At 55.9% G+C, this 15,762-nt stretch overlaps 8 protein-coding genes across 8 annotated transcripts; 3 read left to right on the top strand and 5 right to left on the bottom strand.

Annotated features, from left to right (window-relative positions):
• Nucleotides 1-361: 361 nt before the first annotated feature.
• On the top strand, nt 362-583 carry VTJ04DRAFT_4766 (uncharacterized protein; the record flags this gene model as incomplete). Its single annotated transcript, XM_069362809.1, has 1 exon — nt 362-583. The coding sequence occupies one exon, from the start codon at nt 362-364 to the stop codon at nt 581-583; it is 222 nt and encodes a 73-aa protein (XP_069219719.1).
• Nucleotides 584-659: 76 nt separating this feature from the next.
• Nucleotides 660-1,437, bottom strand: VTJ04DRAFT_4765 (uncharacterized protein; the record flags this gene model as incomplete). The annotated part of the gene is made up of 2 exons (XM_069362808.1): nt 660-1,001; nt 1,123-1,437. The coding sequence occupies 2 exons, from the start codon at nt 1,435-1,437 to the stop codon at nt 660-662; spliced, it is 657 nt and encodes a 218-aa protein (XP_069219718.1).
• Nucleotides 1,438-1,966: 529 nt separating this feature from the next.
• Nucleotides 1,967-2,197, top strand: VTJ04DRAFT_4764 (uncharacterized protein; the record flags this gene model as incomplete). Its single annotated transcript, XM_069362807.1, has 1 exon — nt 1,967-2,197. One exon carries the CDS (start codon nt 1,967-1,969, stop codon nt 2,195-2,197), a length of 231 nt encoding a protein of 76 aa, XP_069219717.1.
• Nucleotides 2,198-2,254: 57 nt separating this feature from the next.
• Nucleotides 2,255-5,288, bottom strand: VTJ04DRAFT_4763 (uncharacterized protein; the record flags this gene model as incomplete). Its single annotated transcript, XM_069362806.1, has 6 exons — nt 2,255-2,326; nt 2,396-2,741; nt 2,820-3,581; nt 4,151-4,304; nt 4,398-4,514; nt 4,997-5,288. The coding sequence occupies 6 exons, from the start codon at nt 5,286-5,288 to the stop codon at nt 2,255-2,257; spliced, it is 1,743 nt and encodes a 580-aa protein (XP_069219716.1).
• Nucleotides 5,289-5,429: 141 nt separating this feature from the next.
• Nucleotides 5,430-6,804, bottom strand: VTJ04DRAFT_4762 (uncharacterized protein; the record flags this gene model as incomplete). The annotated part of the gene is made up of 5 exons (XM_069362805.1): nt 5,430-6,279; nt 6,331-6,427; nt 6,478-6,489; nt 6,557-6,640; nt 6,699-6,804. 5 exons carry the CDS (start codon nt 6,802-6,804, stop codon nt 5,430-5,432), a joined length of 1,149 nt encoding a protein of 382 aa, XP_069219715.1.
• Nucleotides 6,805-7,439: 635 nt separating this feature from the next.
• VTJ04DRAFT_4761 (uncharacterized protein) lies at nt 7,440-9,236 on the top strand (the record flags this gene model as incomplete). Its single annotated transcript, XM_069362804.1, has 2 exons — nt 7,440-7,643; nt 7,707-9,236. 2 exons carry the CDS (start codon nt 7,440-7,442, stop codon nt 9,234-9,236), a joined length of 1,734 nt encoding a protein of 577 aa, XP_069219714.1.
• Nucleotides 9,237-10,322: 1,086 nt separating this feature from the next.
• Nucleotides 10,323-11,524, bottom strand: VTJ04DRAFT_4760 (uncharacterized protein; the record flags this gene model as incomplete). Its single annotated transcript, XM_069362803.1, has 3 exons — nt 10,323-11,045; nt 11,091-11,259; nt 11,334-11,524. The coding sequence occupies 3 exons, from the start codon at nt 11,522-11,524 to the stop codon at nt 10,323-10,325; spliced, it is 1,083 nt and encodes a 360-aa protein (XP_069219713.1).
• Nucleotides 11,525-11,655: 131 nt separating this feature from the next.
• Nucleotides 11,656-14,089, bottom strand: VTJ04DRAFT_4759 (uncharacterized protein; the record flags this gene model as incomplete). The annotated part of the gene is made up of 5 exons (XM_069362801.1): nt 11,656-11,893; nt 11,975-12,774; nt 12,865-13,643; nt 13,713-13,740; nt 13,796-14,089. The coding sequence occupies 5 exons, from the start codon at nt 14,087-14,089 to the stop codon at nt 11,656-11,658; spliced, it is 2,139 nt and encodes a 712-aa protein (XP_069219712.1).
• Nucleotides 14,090-15,762: the final 1,673 nt, after the last annotated feature.

Raw genomic sequence — 15,762 nt, 5'->3', positions numbered from 1 at the left:
GGCTGATAAACGATTTCAAGGCCAATGGCGGGAATCCTTGGTTGCACATGCTGGATTCTGGTGCAGAAGACGCAGTGGGTCAAACAGGGCCTTCGTTTCTTGGGATCGCGCAGAAAGGGCGCCTCGAAACATTCCTCTGCAAGAGCATGTGAAAGTCTGGATGTGGTGGGGCTTGTGGATCTCTTTGTGTCTCGGAGCTCCCGTCCCGGAACCCGTTGTTTGCCGAGCCCAGACATCAGGTACTCCTAGGTCGGTACCTTACCTAGCGTACCATAAAGTAGGACTGTCATCATGATGTTGAACATGCATAGGTGCGCCAGATACTGAGGCAAGACGCTGGACATTCCTTGATTCCTTTGGGATGGAAAGCCTAGCAGTATGTCCAATGATGCAACCATTTGTCTCCCGAAAACCCTTGTATCTTCCCGAACCATCTCCGTCTACTACCCTCCAAACAAGCGCTGTCAAAGCTCCTATGGACCCTTATGCACCAAAATTACTCTCTCGAAGGAAAACAGACCCAGTAGTCCTACTCGTAAAGAAAAGAATATGCAATCCCCTCTCACCGAGCCAGCCTCCCTAAATCCTTATGTACACTCACATACAGACACCCCATCCAGCCACGTCAATCCAATGGCCAAACGGCACCCACCCCCACTTTACCCCGACTGTGCCGCTTTCTCAGCAGCCGCCTTCTCCGCGGCAATTTTGGCTTCCATCTTCCTCCTCGCCTCCAGGATCATTTGGTCGCGTCTGCGCTGCAGCAACGACTGCCTCTCCTCGCGGCTCTGGCTCCACGCCGCCTTGGCCTTGGCCGCGTCGGATCCGGAGCTGTTGGCAGCGTCCTCTTCGGCCGCCTGCTTCAGCTTCTCGTGCAGGTTGTACCTCGTGATCAGGTCCGGGAACTGCGGCGTCGGGGCGGCGGGCTTGGATTGCGGCGTCGTGACCGGCGGGGTGTTGGTGCTGCCCGGGGGAGGAGGGGGTTGGAAGGTTACTGGGGGCTGGATGTAAAAAAGGCGATGTTAGCTAACTATCTGGCTTTTTGTTGTTTGCTGCCATCCATCCGTCTACACTTCGATGCCGGGAAACGGGGATAAAGGCAACTCAAAAGAAAGAACTCACCGTCTCAATCCTCCCCGCCAAAATCCTCTCGGCCGTCAGCGCCACATTCCCTCCCGTCCGCTGCAGATCCCACAGCGCAGTGCGCCGGTCGATCTGCGGGAACATCTGTTGTATCCTCTCGGCGGCGGCCTCGCGCTGGCGCGCCGCCTCGGCCGCTCGGGCAGCAGACCTCGAACCACCTGCTGCCGACGACCCCGCTGTTTGTGATGATTGTGACGGAGAGAAGAATAAGTATCGTATAACCAGGCCGGAGATGACCAGGATCAGAAAGAGTGAGCCGAAGTTAACGGAGGCGACGTCGCCTGTGTCGGCCATGGCTGTGGTTGCGGGGCGTCGGTGGTGTCGAGGCTCTTTGTGTGTTTTTCGATGCGTAACAACGAGGGGGTATCTAGGAAAGTGTGTCGATGGAGTGAAGTCAAACCCGTCGATGGCGGTGTTGAGATGCAGTCGCCTTTCGCTCGTATGTACCTCGTCCCTTGGCCCTCAAACTAGCCAGGAGAATGGGAATAGGGTCGACAGGAACGTGGAAGAAGGCCCGAGAGTAGAGAGCCCGAACACCCCAATGTAAAACAGCACGACACACGAGGCTTCGTCTGAAATTATGCCGGCGTATTTGCGTAGATGTGGGATGCGCCGCTTGGAGGAAGATGACACGAAGTCGCTGGGATGGAGATGACGCTGGTGGTCAACTGGATGTTGGCAGATGGCAAGTTCCAGGTCCCTGGGTGGCATGCATCCACAGCCGCAGGTTTGCCAAGACTCTCGTCTGCTTGGCAGGCTGAGTGGGGCTACCTGTAGCGGCTCAACTCAACCCCCTCAAGTTTCATGAAAGGCATCACATGAAATGAAAGAGAAGAACCCTCACCCAAAGCACCGACCTTTGCTTCGCTCCGGATCCCAGATTGCCATGTTCATCCGGCTATCAACTTTCACTCCGCTGATATCTCACACCAAAGCTCTGCCCAAGCTCAGGCATACTTTATGTACCCTCTCCGCAACCCATCACTTCCAGCTTTGTCGTCGACGTAGCAAAGCGGTCAGGCCATGTCATTCCCTTGCCGCTATCCTGCTCTGACGCCTCTCCCTCCTAGCTATACCTGTCTTCTACCAATTCTCATGACTACCGAGAGACCTAAGCCCCTAGACCCTGGAGCCCCGCCGTAGTCGAAGTATCGAGATCCGCATAGTGCAGCACAAGCTCACGCTGTGGAAGGTGACATGTCAGCCTAACCTTTGATATCAAGCGGCTCCATCGGGGCAAAAAAAAGCTTACCCTCTCCTTGCGCCAATTGACGGTATCCCACACAATGTAATACCCGCGCTCGTGGGTCGGTCCGAGCGACTGGGGTACCATGACGTCGTCCTTGGTGAGCCAGATTTGCATCTTCTTGTGCCACCGCCAGTTGCGGTTGTTGAGCTCAATTGCTGCCATCTGCTGCTTGATGTCGCGCGGACAGCTGTAGAAGATCCACATGAGCGTCTCCTCGTTGAAGCTCGAGATCTTGGCCTCGATCGGCTGCACGTTCTGAACGCTGTAGCATTCCGGCAGCTGGAACTTGGGGACCGGCGACCGCGGCGGCACGTCGTCGAACAGCGAGTAGACCTTGGTCGAAATTAGGCTGTTGTGAGAGGGGCAAAAAATAGTCAGCAAACATGATTGGGAGAAACGAACCAATTCCTGCCATGGCAACACTTACTCTTGCGACCGCATATCGATACCCAGCGTGGTCGGGTCAAGGCCGCACGTCAAGGCGTTGTAATCCGGAAAGTTGTTCATGAGGGTCCGGAGGCCCTTGAGACCCCACTTGTCAATGGGTGCCATTCCCTCTAACGGATCTTGCACTTGGTTTGTTGCTGCTTTGTCCTCCTCTTTGCCCTTAGCAGACGGCGGATTGTTGCCGATAGCGCCATGCGGATTCCTCGAGCCAGTACCGTCAGGTCCGTCTTCGCGATAGTGAGCCTGGTCCTCTCCACCAGTCGGGCTCCGCGTATCCTGCGGCCGGCCAATCGCCGTCGGCGTACGAACGTCGGCGGCCCGAGTGTTCGCTCCGGAGAGGGCGTTCAGAAGTCCGTTACCTGCACGGTTCGCATGCATCGCGGCGGCGCTTGATGCAGCAGAACCCTGCGCTCCGAACCCCATGCCGCCTGTCATGACGCTCCCCCTCCGGTCCTGGGCGCCAATATCGCCATTGCCTGCCCGATTCAGCGGCGGGAAGTCATCAGCGACCCCCGCCTGTCCTTGCGCTTGGGCTGCTGCGCCTTGGTTGCCGAACCGGAATGAGCCTTGGGCTGAGGCCAAGCGCGAGGCATACATGTCGTCTTGTTGGGTTTGTTGCGCGATCGGTGTCCCGGTGCCCCTATGCGCCGCGCCGCCCAAGTTACGCGCCGCTTGTCCTGACCACATGGTTGATGCATTTGCAGCATTCAGTTGAGAGGTGTTGGAGAGTGACGGGAATTCTCTGGACCGATTTTAGTTAGCATCCCATGGCGAGGCCGACCGACGAATCGCAAACAAGAGAATTTCCAACGCGGAGACTCAAATCTTCCGAAGTGGCTGCTAGATAATACCCTCTCAGGATCGCTGCGTAGGGACGACCATCAGCCATACTTGACGTCGCCTTGGCGGCGTCACGAGACGAAGACCTGGTCTTGATGGCCAGTGTCTTCTTCCTCGGCATGATGCTGTGTAACCGGCAACGGTGACGAAAAAATAATAGAGAACTCGCAAATGGACTTTGGGGAGGAAAGAATGCTGAGAAAATATGTGGTGGTTGTGGAAGATCGCTCGAGGAAGGTCGCTCGAGGAAGACCGCTCGAGGAAGACTTCTTCCAAGGTCGGCGGAGACAACGAAGGGAAAAAGGAGGGTTTGTTTGTTCTTATTGAGTGAGGGACATGTCCGCGACATAGATGTGAATGGTGTTGGGTGTCTGAATAGCACAATGGATAGAGCAGCCTCCATTATAAGGCACTCTCTGAACATGCCACATCGCACCCCTCACGAAGAAACAATGAAGCTGTGGCACTTACGACAAGTCGAGCGGAGTCTGGGGCTGTGACCCTGTCAAGGTCTGCGCAAAGCTGACACCTCCTCCTATTTGCCTCGCGGCCGCCGGCGGCACGTTTGCGCTCCCGCCCATGGGCATCCCGCCAAATGCCCATCCTGCCGCATTGCCGCCTGGTCCTGTTTCGGCGACAAGCCAAAGCCATTAGCACGTCAACGCCCCCTTTACTGAAAGCCGGGTTTGCCCGATCTCCCGTCTCTCTCTCCTCTCACCTATTTTCCCGTTCGGTAACCTATTGGACACGGCGCGGCCAGCTTGTTGTTGTTGTTGCTGTTGCTGTTGGACTCCAAAGCCACCGGGCATGCCTCGGAGGGCTTGTGGTACGGCCCCTGAATATTGGTTCACATGTCAGCACCGTTGTCCATGGATTGACGAGCGACGATAAATAATGTCGACATAGGAAATCCACCCCATTCCCGTGTGTTTTTCTCGAGGGCCATGACGCTGCCGTCTTCCAACAGTCCTGCGACACAGAGTCACAGCAAGGACAGCGGCAGGCGGTTGAGGTGACGGCCCGAGCGAGGTCCGTCCCGAGGTTATCCGTTGTCCCTTTGGCATGACCAAAGTCCACCTATCCTGCAGTACCCAAGCTCGACCCGACCAGGTGTTGTTGCGTCATGCTAGCTTGGCCGGCCGATTGATTCCCAAAGCAAAAGTCTGCGCAGGGAGGAACACGCAGAGCGGCGACGGATTCAACAGGCAGCGCCACGGCCTTGGACAAGGGGTGATGGGCGAAGTTGGGGAGCGGAACGATAAGACTCTCTCTATGCACGACGGGAGAGGAGGGAGCGTCGGAAGGGTGACCCCATACCTGGTCGGTTCATCATGGCGGCGGGGTTCTTTCGGGAGGATTTGTGGTCGTTGGTATCGAGGGGAAACGGTTCGAGCAATGCGGTTTCGAGGGTCCAATTTGAGGTCGTATGCTCTGGCTGGGAAGTGTTGTTTGGAAACGCCCTCGAAGGGTTGGGGACTGTGTTGGTGTGTTGCTGGGATGGATTGACTTCCTTGGATGTCGTTGTTCGTTGCCAAAGCCATTGGCCGATACGGTTGGAACTCGCCGCTAGCGTGAGGTTCCCCACACAGAAGATGGAAGGGCTTGGCATTGGTCCGTGCACGAGCGCGGCTGGCTTGGCACTCTGATACGTTACGATACAACCAAGCGTTACGATACACGGCACCTCGTGCGGACTTGGACTTTGCCTGTGTTGCCCTATTTATGATAGTTGTCCTATTACTTAATGACGCTATTGCCCTAATGCCTTCTCCAGACTCGTCCTGAACCCCTCATCGTCCAGATGTCGCCCAATGAGAACCATCTTGCCCGTGGTCGCCTCGGTTCCTTGTCTGCCGCTGGGGCTGTCGAAGATGTCAAAAATCTCCCTGACTCCTTGAATCAACTTCTCCTGTCCGTCTTCGGTAAAGAAGCGCCCCTTGAGTCGGTGGACTTCATATGCAGGCCCTTCGGTCGGCGTGTGACCGGGGAGCACATTGTCCCACAAGACTGACCGCAGCCAGGCATCCAGGGCAGACGCTTGCTGTTCTGACACGACCGGGATGGGGATGGAGATGGTGGATATCGTCTTGTCGATATGACTGTGTCCAAGTCCGGGACGATCCAATTCCTGGACGCTGTCGTAGGCATGCAGGTCCAGGAGGAACCCCTCCAGCTGCGGCACGGCGCTCTGGGTCGTCACAAAGATTCGGGCAAGCCCATTGATGGACTCGATGCGCTCTCTCACGGCCTGCAGCTCCTGCTCGCTGACCAGGTCGGATTTGTTGATGATGATGACGTCGGCGTGGGATATCTGCACGTGAGCTGTCGTCATGACCGGGCCGTGTCCATCCTCGTCGTGGCCATCGCTCCCATCCTGGGGCTGAACTTTGCCCGCTGGGTCGTCGAGACTGCGCAGGATGTTTTTGGCATCCACCAAGGTAACAATGCCGTCAAGGTAGATTGTGCTGCCAAGCCCGTCGTCCATCCAGAACATGGGGGCAATGTTGCCTGGATCAGCAAGCCCGGTGGTCTCGAGGAGAATGTAGTCAAACTTTCCCTTTTTCTCCATGAGTTGCTCAATGGCGTTGACTCCCGTGTCTCTGAAAGCAATGTTAATTGGGAGGAATGAAATATAAGGAGACGCCGCTTACTTCACGGAACAGCAGATGCATCCGTTGCCTACTTCCAGCCATTCCTCCACAGATTCGCCGTTCTTGTTGATGGTCAAGGACTTTTCGATGTCGATGGCTGGTTAGGAGTGAGAACATGCACACATAGCGGGCTAGAGGACAACTTACAGTCACCAAACTCTAACCGCGTCTCAAACTTTCAGCATCCTGTCATGAAGAAGCATACAGCAGTCAAGAGTTGGCTCACCGTTCATGATGACGGCTATCTTCTTGCCGTGCTCGGCCGTCAGGATGTAGTTGAGCAACGTGGTCTTGCCCGCTCCGAGATAGCCTGCGGCTGTCTGTTAGTACACGCACTCGACCAAGTATACACACTCTCTCTGACTCACCCGTGACGATGGTGATGGGCACCTTGACCGGCTTCTCCTCAGACTCGTCCCCCGGCTCAACATCAGCACCAACAAGATCTGGCGGGGCATCGTCGTCGAAGTCCATTCTGGCTTAGAAAGAAAGGATTTCTCAAGAACAAGTTTTTGGACACGTAATGTGGGAGACAAGACCACTCATCCAGGGGAGTTCCCAAGCTGTTGATGCTGCTCTGTGAAAAGTGCTGTTACATGCACATAAGGGGGTCCATCCATGGAGGGGCAACTCTGGGTTAAATGCATGGGGATGCCAAGTGAGGGGCATGCCAAGACATGGTGTCTGAAGTGAGTGTGAAATAGGTGTTACAGCACAAGACCGGCCAGGCGTAAATTACAATCTTATTGTGCCTCCGAGCTGGGGGGCTGCAGTTTCGTCACTTTCAGCTCCAGCTTCAGGAGAAAGAGCTTCACCCAACCTCCGACTTGCAGATACATGCAGCTCTCTCCCGTGTCTTCAGCTTGTTCCTTTCGACAAAACAACCACAAATTCCGAATCACAACCTGGCGCAAACAACGCATCGAACATATTTTCTTTGGAGCTTACTGCGACTTTCGCTGGTGGCCGACATCCCTTGTCCCGCTATAAATATAAAGGTCGCGGACCTCGCTGTTACATCGACTCCTGGATACCTGAAGACCTGAGTCTCGACAGTTCCGCGACAGCCTCAACAACCTTGAAACTTTCCCACCTTCCTCCGACCGATCATGTCTTTGCCGCCGAGCTCGCCTCGGCTGCCGAGCCCTCCTCCGCCCGCCGAAATTCAAATCACTCCCCAGTCGCCTCTCATGGGTCCGAAAGCCGCCCAAATCGAGCAGACGGCCATCGACACCAACTCCAAGCGCCGCATCCACAAGGGCACCCGATCCTGTGACATGGCCGCTGGCCCGCCGCTCGTTCCCCTACACGAGGTCTGAATCATACCCCAAGACTGCATTGTTCAGCTCCAAAACTGACTTGGCTCTTGTCTCCAGCTCGACTCGCCCTTCCAGCTCCAGGAGCATCTCGCTGCCCTTCACTACTACCACACGAACAGCAAGACCACTCCCGTCAGCCGCGAAACAGCCAAGCTGCTTGCCACTCCGCCGCAGGGGACCGACAAGACCCTGTGGCTTTATGAGCTCTGTCGCTTCCTCATCGCCCAGTGCAACACCTTGATCGTGGGGTTTCTGTTCGATAGCCCCGCCTGTAGCGCCGCTACCTGCCCTGAGATGCGCGCTGGGGAGTGGCAGTTCTTGTGCGCTGTCCATGACACTCCCAAGAGCTGCTGCGCTATCGACTATTGCTGCCACACCCTTGACTGGGCAGCCAACGTCGTCACCAACCCCAAGATCTTCCCCAGCCGCTTTGTCGTCGATTCTCACGACAAGAGCACCGCCGTGAAGAACCTCGTCAACATCTTCCGCCGCTTACACCGCATCTTTGCCCACGCATGGTTCCAGCATCGCGGCGTGTTCTGGTCGCTCGAGAATCAAACCGGTCTTTACATCTTCTTCAAGACCGTCTGCGACATGTACGACCTCCTGCCTGCCGAGAACTACAAACTCCCTCCCGAGGCCGAGGGTCTCGATCCCCTTGAGTCCACCGACAAGACTTCTCCGGAGGGCAGGCAGCCACCGCATCCCATCACTATCGCCAGGCCGCCTGCCCACCGCGACCTTGATCCCGTCGCCAACCGGACCAACACGAGGAGGCATATCAAGAGCAGCCCCTCGGTGGGTAGCGCCGTGGCGACCGTGCCTGAGGCCGATGAGGAGGATAGCGCCAACGACCTGTCCAACCGTCTCAAGGGGATGCGCATCTCGCCGAGTCGGTCGGCTCAGGAAGACGCTGATTTGTCCACAATCCCCGTGATCGTGGAAAACGCGACTGTCGCTCCTGAGCGCCCGTCCAGCGTGATACCCCCTGCTGCAGGAACAAGTCCGGAAAACCGGCTCATCTTCACAGAGCAAAAGGCGGCTGAAACCGCGCCAATTGCCGAACCCACACAACCGGCGGCAGAATCAACACAACAATCCGAATCCTCACCACCCCCTCCATCCGCCCCAGCTGACATCTCAGACTCAACGTCCCCGCCATCCTCGTCCGAGGGCGATCCAATTCCAGCACCGTCCGAGGCGGAAGCTGACTCCCGAACAGACACTGCAACTGTCCCGCCTCAGGAGACGGAATCCGAGACGACCGCAGAGGAAGGAGATGCAGGAGGTGAAGAAGGAAAACAACCCGCCACCGAACAGCCACCACCCCCGCCATCGAGATCATCAAAGAAAGAGGAGGAGAAGGATGAGAAGGAAGAGTCGACATCTGTGGCGCCTAAACCAGATAAACTCTCCCCTCCAGACCCTACCAACTCCGCCGGAGCGGCGGATCCGGAGGCCGAATCTCCCGTCGACAAGACGGCTGCTGAACTGGGGTTGTTTGTCACCTCCCCTGCCCCGGCCCCCCCGCCGCAGCAGCAGGCAGCATCAGACGAGAAAGAGGAGAAGCCCGAGGTTGAGGCCTAGTGGTGAAGCTGTAAACAAGCGTAGGGTGACTGCTTATCTATGATTGATTGTGGGAGGGGATTTAGCGGTTGAGGCCTGGGGCGTGGGTGTGGATTGAGGGGATGGCCGGATGGATAATAACCCCGTAGGAGCCTGTCGTTCACAGGGAAGGCTGCAGGGCCTGGGTGAAAGGTTGATGTTATGTATGGGTTTAATAGACCATAATGTGTGGATAGGAAACTTTTCTTCGCCTTGTGTGTCGTCGGCGAAATGAGAAAGTTTGTTCGGTTTCAGCATGAGAAGGTTGTTGAACTTGACCACAAACTGGTAACAACTGTAATTTGACGTGATATTGCCATTCATGACAGAGAATCACATATCTAACCGTCGGCCACATGTCTGATACCTATCTCAAATCCTGAAAGCAACAAGAGAAACATTGAGTCTTGCAACAGCTTGCGGGGAGAGTCGCCAACCAACAAGTAGTCAAAAATATCTACAGGCAACAAATAGTATAATACACCAAACGAATACTGATATGAATACATACAAGACAACACCCCCCAAACCACCTTACTCATCCATCCCCGTATTGCCCTCATCCTCGCGGTCTCTGCTTCTGCCCTACAAAACAGCACCCTCTTTCCTAGATACCAACCCAACAAATCCTTACCAATGTAATCCTGCCCAGTCCTGTCCTGTCATCATCCAGTCCAGTCCAGTTCTTTTGTGATATTTTTTATGTATGCCAACCAACCAGCCAGCCCATCCTGTTCCCCCTCCTCTAACAGGTAAAGTGTGTTGAAAGAAACAAATAGACAAATAAGAAAATAAATAAAAACAACAAAATACAAGAGAGAAGATAAAACAATTAAGAACCATCCTTAAACCCAAATCAAAACCAAGACCAGAAATAGAAACAAAGTCCCGTGAAGAAAGATTAGACAGCGTTTCTGTCTGTCTGGGTGTTGGTAAAACTACCAAAGTCCCCAACGGCAAATTGACCGGGACGGGACGGGACGGTGTACGGTGCATAAGTGCATGTGTTACATATGGCAGGACGGGGCAGGCGGGGGTAAATATATGTCTTGACATGAGGACGGAGAGTTAGTTAGCGCACCGGTCCGGCATGTACAAAGGTGTGCCGGATGGAACTCCGACGGCGGGTGCTGAGGGACGGACGGGGAGGGTTGATGAATCTCGGACGACAACCTCGGGCCGCGATGGTGCGGGTTGGATGGGTTGATTTGTTTCTTGGCTTGCTGCTGCTGCCGGTCTTCTTCGTCTCCTTCTCTTGATGTGTGGAAGGGTATCGTTGCTGATCGATCCGGTATTATGCAGGCATCCCAAGTCTGGAGCGGGTCGGTACTCCGCGCAATAGCATGACAATCGGCGGCGGTATGGGCCGGACGGGCGGGTGTACGGTGTGAGACCGCTGTGATGGTGACTGACCGACATGCGCTTGGCGTGCTGCCAGCAGTGTGTATGATGAGTCTGCCGGGAGCGATGTACCGCAGTATTGCATACTGTACGGCGTAGTATTATTAAATGAATGCCTTCCACCGTTGGGGAGCACGTTTCAGAAGCAGCACTGCAGCCACTCCGGAGGACGGCTCCGTTCCAAGGTTTCGCTCGTCCCGCCGCGGAGCCACCGCCACACCCCTTGGTAATAACACACCCGTGGTATTGCGTCAAACGGTGAGGTGGCCGAAGGGAGATAGGTAATAAGAATCGGGGAAAGGCAATGTCGCAGAGAGCCGCCGTGTCGGGTCCCGGACGCGGATCCGGATGGATGTTGACCCCTCCATCTTCCACATTACTCCCCCCGCGCTGGGAGATTGCTCAGGGGCAAAGCATGCCCCGAGGGGACGGGACGCGGATATGACAACCGAGGAGCCGCGCGGCGTGGGAATTGGTTGTTTCAACATCACTCCAACTATCCATCAATCCGTGCCATGCCGTGCCGTGCTGCCATCCCGTCGTCATCAATTCTGTCGCAGCTTGGCCATGGTTGCTGTCGTCCTCGCAATATCGGAGACAGCTTCTGTCCGTTCATTCCGTATACTCTGTCATTTCCGACCGACGACGGGATGTTGGTGCTTCGAAGCGTGGACGCACTCACAGCTCGGTCTGCCTCTCTGCAGTCGTGGGATGAAGATTGAAGCTTGTTTTTGTTGCCGCCTCTCGTTGGTCGATTGCCGAACGTCTTGTTTGTCAGCATGACCATGCCGTTCCGTTGATATCGTCCACCACGAACGTTCCTCTTTCGCAATTTCCTGACCGCGGTATCTTATCAGTGTTCCAAACATAGGAACATAAGTATTTAACTCTGCTGACGGATTATTCCGTGTCCATCATGTCCCGTCTCATTCCCGGTGATCATCGTCACCCGTCCAATTACAACGCACTCCCGCGTCCCAAGTCAGCAAAACACGTGGGCCTACTCCCTGTCACCAGTCTTGTCGTGGCCGAGGTTCATCCTCGAGAGCGCTCTGTGAATCTGTTTCATGTTCTCCTGCTGGGCGGCCGCTGCGACAGCATTGCGCTCATCCGCAATGGCGCGCACCGTCTGCAGTAGGGGTGTGAACCCCTCATCGTTTGGCAGCCACCAACGCATGAGAGACTCGTCGTTGAGAAGCTGGGAGATGCGAGTACGTGTGGTTACGGGAGTGATATACCTGATGGCGAAGAGAAACAAAACGAGGAAATATGTTAGCCAGTAGTCCTCTAAGGGGGCAGGACAAGAAGAAGACACTCACCCAATGCTCTCAAGCATAGCAAATTTCCTCCTAAACCACATGCAGTGCTTCTCATCCTTCGGCAGGCTCAACGTCGCAATCGCCAGGCACGATTGCATCGTCACCAAGCTTCCCGGGGGACTATGCGGCCAGAACTCCACCGCCTCGCTGATCTGACACGCAGCATACGCGTGGTCTCTCAACCTCGCGCGGTCTTCGTCCGTGAGCGGCGTGATCTGGTGGCTGGCATGCAAGAGCGCGATGGAATGATGCTCGCACACCAGCAACGACATGGCGAAAAGCGGCGGACGGTACAGCACACCCGGCGCGAAGGGATTGACGATGTCCTCTGGGCTCGGGGTCGGATTGCCCGGGAACTCGTCAATCCGATGGGCTGGGTCTGAGAGTGCCGGATCCCAGGACGTCCTCCACCGCTCCCAGACGGCATTTAACCTGACATGCTCGGCCATGTACTCGTCGATCGACATCTCGCCGGCCGCCTGGCGCGCGTAGAGCAGAGCCATGTCGTATAATATCAACTGGAGGCTACCGGCGGAATACTCGATCTTCAAGCCGATGTTTTGTGGTTCAGTGGCGACACGGGAGCTGTAGAAGTCGACCCTCGCTGAATACCAGTCTCGCACGAGCGTGGGTTTGAAGGTGCCCATGAGGCTGATGAAGACATCGAACCGGCCGTACCAGGCGGCTGCCATGCGTCCGGTCGGCGTTTGCATGGCTGTTTGTGAGGTGAAGAGGTTTGTGAGCACTTCGAAGGCGGCCTTTTGGTGGCACATTAGGTTGATCCAGTCGCCGAGGAATTCCTGTTGGTGACAGGCATGTCAGCGATCCTCTTCCCCTATCTAGTTTCCAGATTCTCTGATGCATGTCGGCCCTTGTGGCACCATACATACCTCAATCGTTGCCAGCTGCAGAATCGTAAACAGCGTCCCCAGTGTGTACTTTTCCTTCTTCTTCAAACATTCCAACAGGAGCGTGACGCTGCGATTGTAATACTGCAAAAACTCGTTGATCCTCCCGTTCGGATTTCTCATGGCGTGATGATAGGCGGCGAAGCCCACGATGGCGTAGAGCAACGCTTCATGGCGCAACGCCAACCCGATCAAGACAGACCGGAAGAAATCGTCGACATCGTGCACCATGCCGTAGTGGTAGTGCGTGACGTTGTCGTAGAAGTAGCTGAGATAACATTGAAGGTCATGCGGGAGGAATGTCCAGTCTGGGCGCCCCATCGTTGTTGGTGTTGTGGCTGTCGACAGATCCGGGAACGACACGCCGGTGGGGGTTTGAGAGCTTGTGCTACCTGGTGATGAGCTTTTACCGTCAAATGAAGGCGTCTCAGAACCCTGACGCAGATCTGTTGTCATGCCCCTGGGCCGGCCGAAGGAGGATGTGGTGCTGGTCCTGCGGAGTGGAGGGAAGTTGGCCGTTGATGTCGTCGACGTCGCGCTCTCGGGTTCGTCCTCGTCCTCATCCATGATGGGTTCTAGCTTGGTGTCCTGCTCGGGTTCGTCTTCGTCTTCGTTGTCGTCGCCGCGAGACGACGTTGGGCTTGCCTGTTGGCTTGGGCTTCTCCCAGTTGATGATGACTCCTTAGAGCTGTTGTTTCCGGAACCCCCTTTTGACGCTGGCGGCTCGGGATATGTGCATTCTCTCTTGCCCTTCCTGCATCCTGAGATGTTTTGTCAGTAACTCACGTGGCCGGACCCTTGGCCTTGGGACTCCTTTTCGAAAAACGTACTCTCGCAGATAGGATGTGTCTCATCACACTGTCAACTTGTTAGACCGTAGGCCAGCGGAGAATCACCAGTTTGCGAAGCGTACCTTCACTCGCCGGCTGCGGCACGTGTAGCAGCCGGATCTTGTCCGGCGGTGTTTGATGTGGTCCAAGCCAGGTGTGGACTTCCTTCGACTCCTTTGCGATTTCGTCGCGTTGAACATGATGGGCTCCGGGAACCCAGTGAAATATCCCAAGTTCTGATACGGGCCAGGTATGGGCGCCATCGGCATGAGAGGCGGCGGCTGAGCCATCTGCCCAGAGGGATCGAGCATGTGAGGGCTGGGATGGCCCCCAACCCCAGCCATGGAAGTCAGGAAGTGATGGTAATAGTCGCCCATCTTGATCGAGTTTTCGTGGTCTGCTTTCTTCTTGAGAGCGGTCGAGTTCAGGAGCTATTGCCTGCCGTTTGCCGTCGAGGGCTGAGTGACCAGCAGGCACCCGAAGTGGCGTAAGCTTTGTTGGTGTAGATGTCTTGTCACGCGGGGTGGCTCCAGATATGTCCCGCTTGTGCAGTTGAGCGCAGGCTGTACGGGGCCTGAACCGTATGTACTGTGAAAGCACCTGACTCGGAAGAGACGCGACCCCTCGGCCCAGAACTCCCGAAGCCAGCGGCTCTCTGGTTTGAGTGAAGAGAGAAGGAGGGCTTCGCAGAGAAATGGTGGAGGAAGATAGATACCAGAAGGCTGAAGAAAAAATAAAAACGGATATATCCCCTCTGGTAACGCTTGGCTCCGATGCTAGGTGTCAACCGTTCAGATGAAATACCGTTTGGGGCAGCCTTCCCGGTCTATGCTTATTAACTAGCTTGGTTCCTTGGTGTGTGCCCAGCAGGGGGGTCTCGGTATGGTGCGAACGGCAGGAGGGAAATCCCCGGTGTTGGTGGGCAGTCCAGGGGGGTGAGCGGACGAGGACGATTACACGGGATGACGGGAGGAGAAGATCAGGTAGAGTAGCACCGGTCTAGGTCAGGTAGTTTGGATCTCCGCAGCGAGCCTGGCGGACAAGTTACAAGCGGCAATTCCCTCCTGCTGCCGAGCACGAGTTTCCGGGATGGGCTTGCTTGAGAGGTGGGAGCGAGCGGACCACTGCGAGAGAAGTGAAGAGGGAGTGGAAGGAAGAAAGACGATGCGCTCTCCCCCTGACGCTGTCAAGCTTGTGCGCCAGGAACTTGGCACCTCTGGATACTCCGTAGGTTTGGGAGATTTGCCCCGGTGGCTGGATGAATGACAGGACCTCTGATCTATCTGGCTTCTTGGGAGGAAGCGTGGGTGGTGCAGGCGGGATACCACGGTGACTTGAACAATCGTTGGCTAAGAGGGGCCTGGCCAAGATAACCGCATGCCCTACCCCGAGATCTTCCTGGGGAGGGAGGGGGAGAAGCAAGGAAGGATCCAGCATGGCGTCAATCCTGGGCCGGAAACAGCCGCCAACAGGGCTCCCTGGAAGGTGAATGAAGATGCGGCCAAGCCGACGGACTCCAAGCAGCTTTGGGCTAAGTGCAAAAGGGAGCTTTCCTCCGCTCAGGATAACACTTGAGCGGCGACTACAGGCGGTATGGTGGTCAGCTCGAGAAGCTGCCAAGAAGGATCATGGGCCCCTTGCTGCGAGGATGTTACCATGCTCCGTACACTACTCTGATCCCAAAGTTGAGGTCGGCAAGGTCCCGTGGGGGTGAGGAGTGCCGGCAGTCACTGGACTCGTCCAACGTGCTCCCAAGGCTGTCGACATGAGGGGCTGGTATGTAGGCGCGAAACCGGAAGCAGTTTGAGCTATTGATCCGTGGTGTGGACATTTGCGGCAAAGACTGACGACGTTTGTTGAGTGGGTTCAGGAGGAACAATAATCGTGGATGGATGTAACGGTGTGGTGGCCCAGGTCGCTGGTGAAGTGTGAACTCCGGTACTGTGTACATCCACAAGGCCAGGTCCACCCGGAAGGGAGAACGGTGTGGCAACAAGACAATGGGAATGCTCGAAAAGAGTGACAAGATCGCTGAGAGATTGGGGCACGG

The sequence above is a fragment of the Mycothermus thermophilus genome, assembly GCF_041956435.1.
Source record: "Mycothermus thermophilus strain CBS 625.91 unplaced genomic scaffold VTJ04scaffold_3, whole genome shotgun sequence".
Lineage (NCBI taxonomy): Eukaryota > Fungi > Ascomycota > Sordariomycetes > Sordariales > Chaetomiaceae > Mycothermus > Mycothermus thermophilus.
Note: the sequence above shows the minus strand (reverse complement) of the source record. Positions and strands in the feature narration are given on the sequence as shown.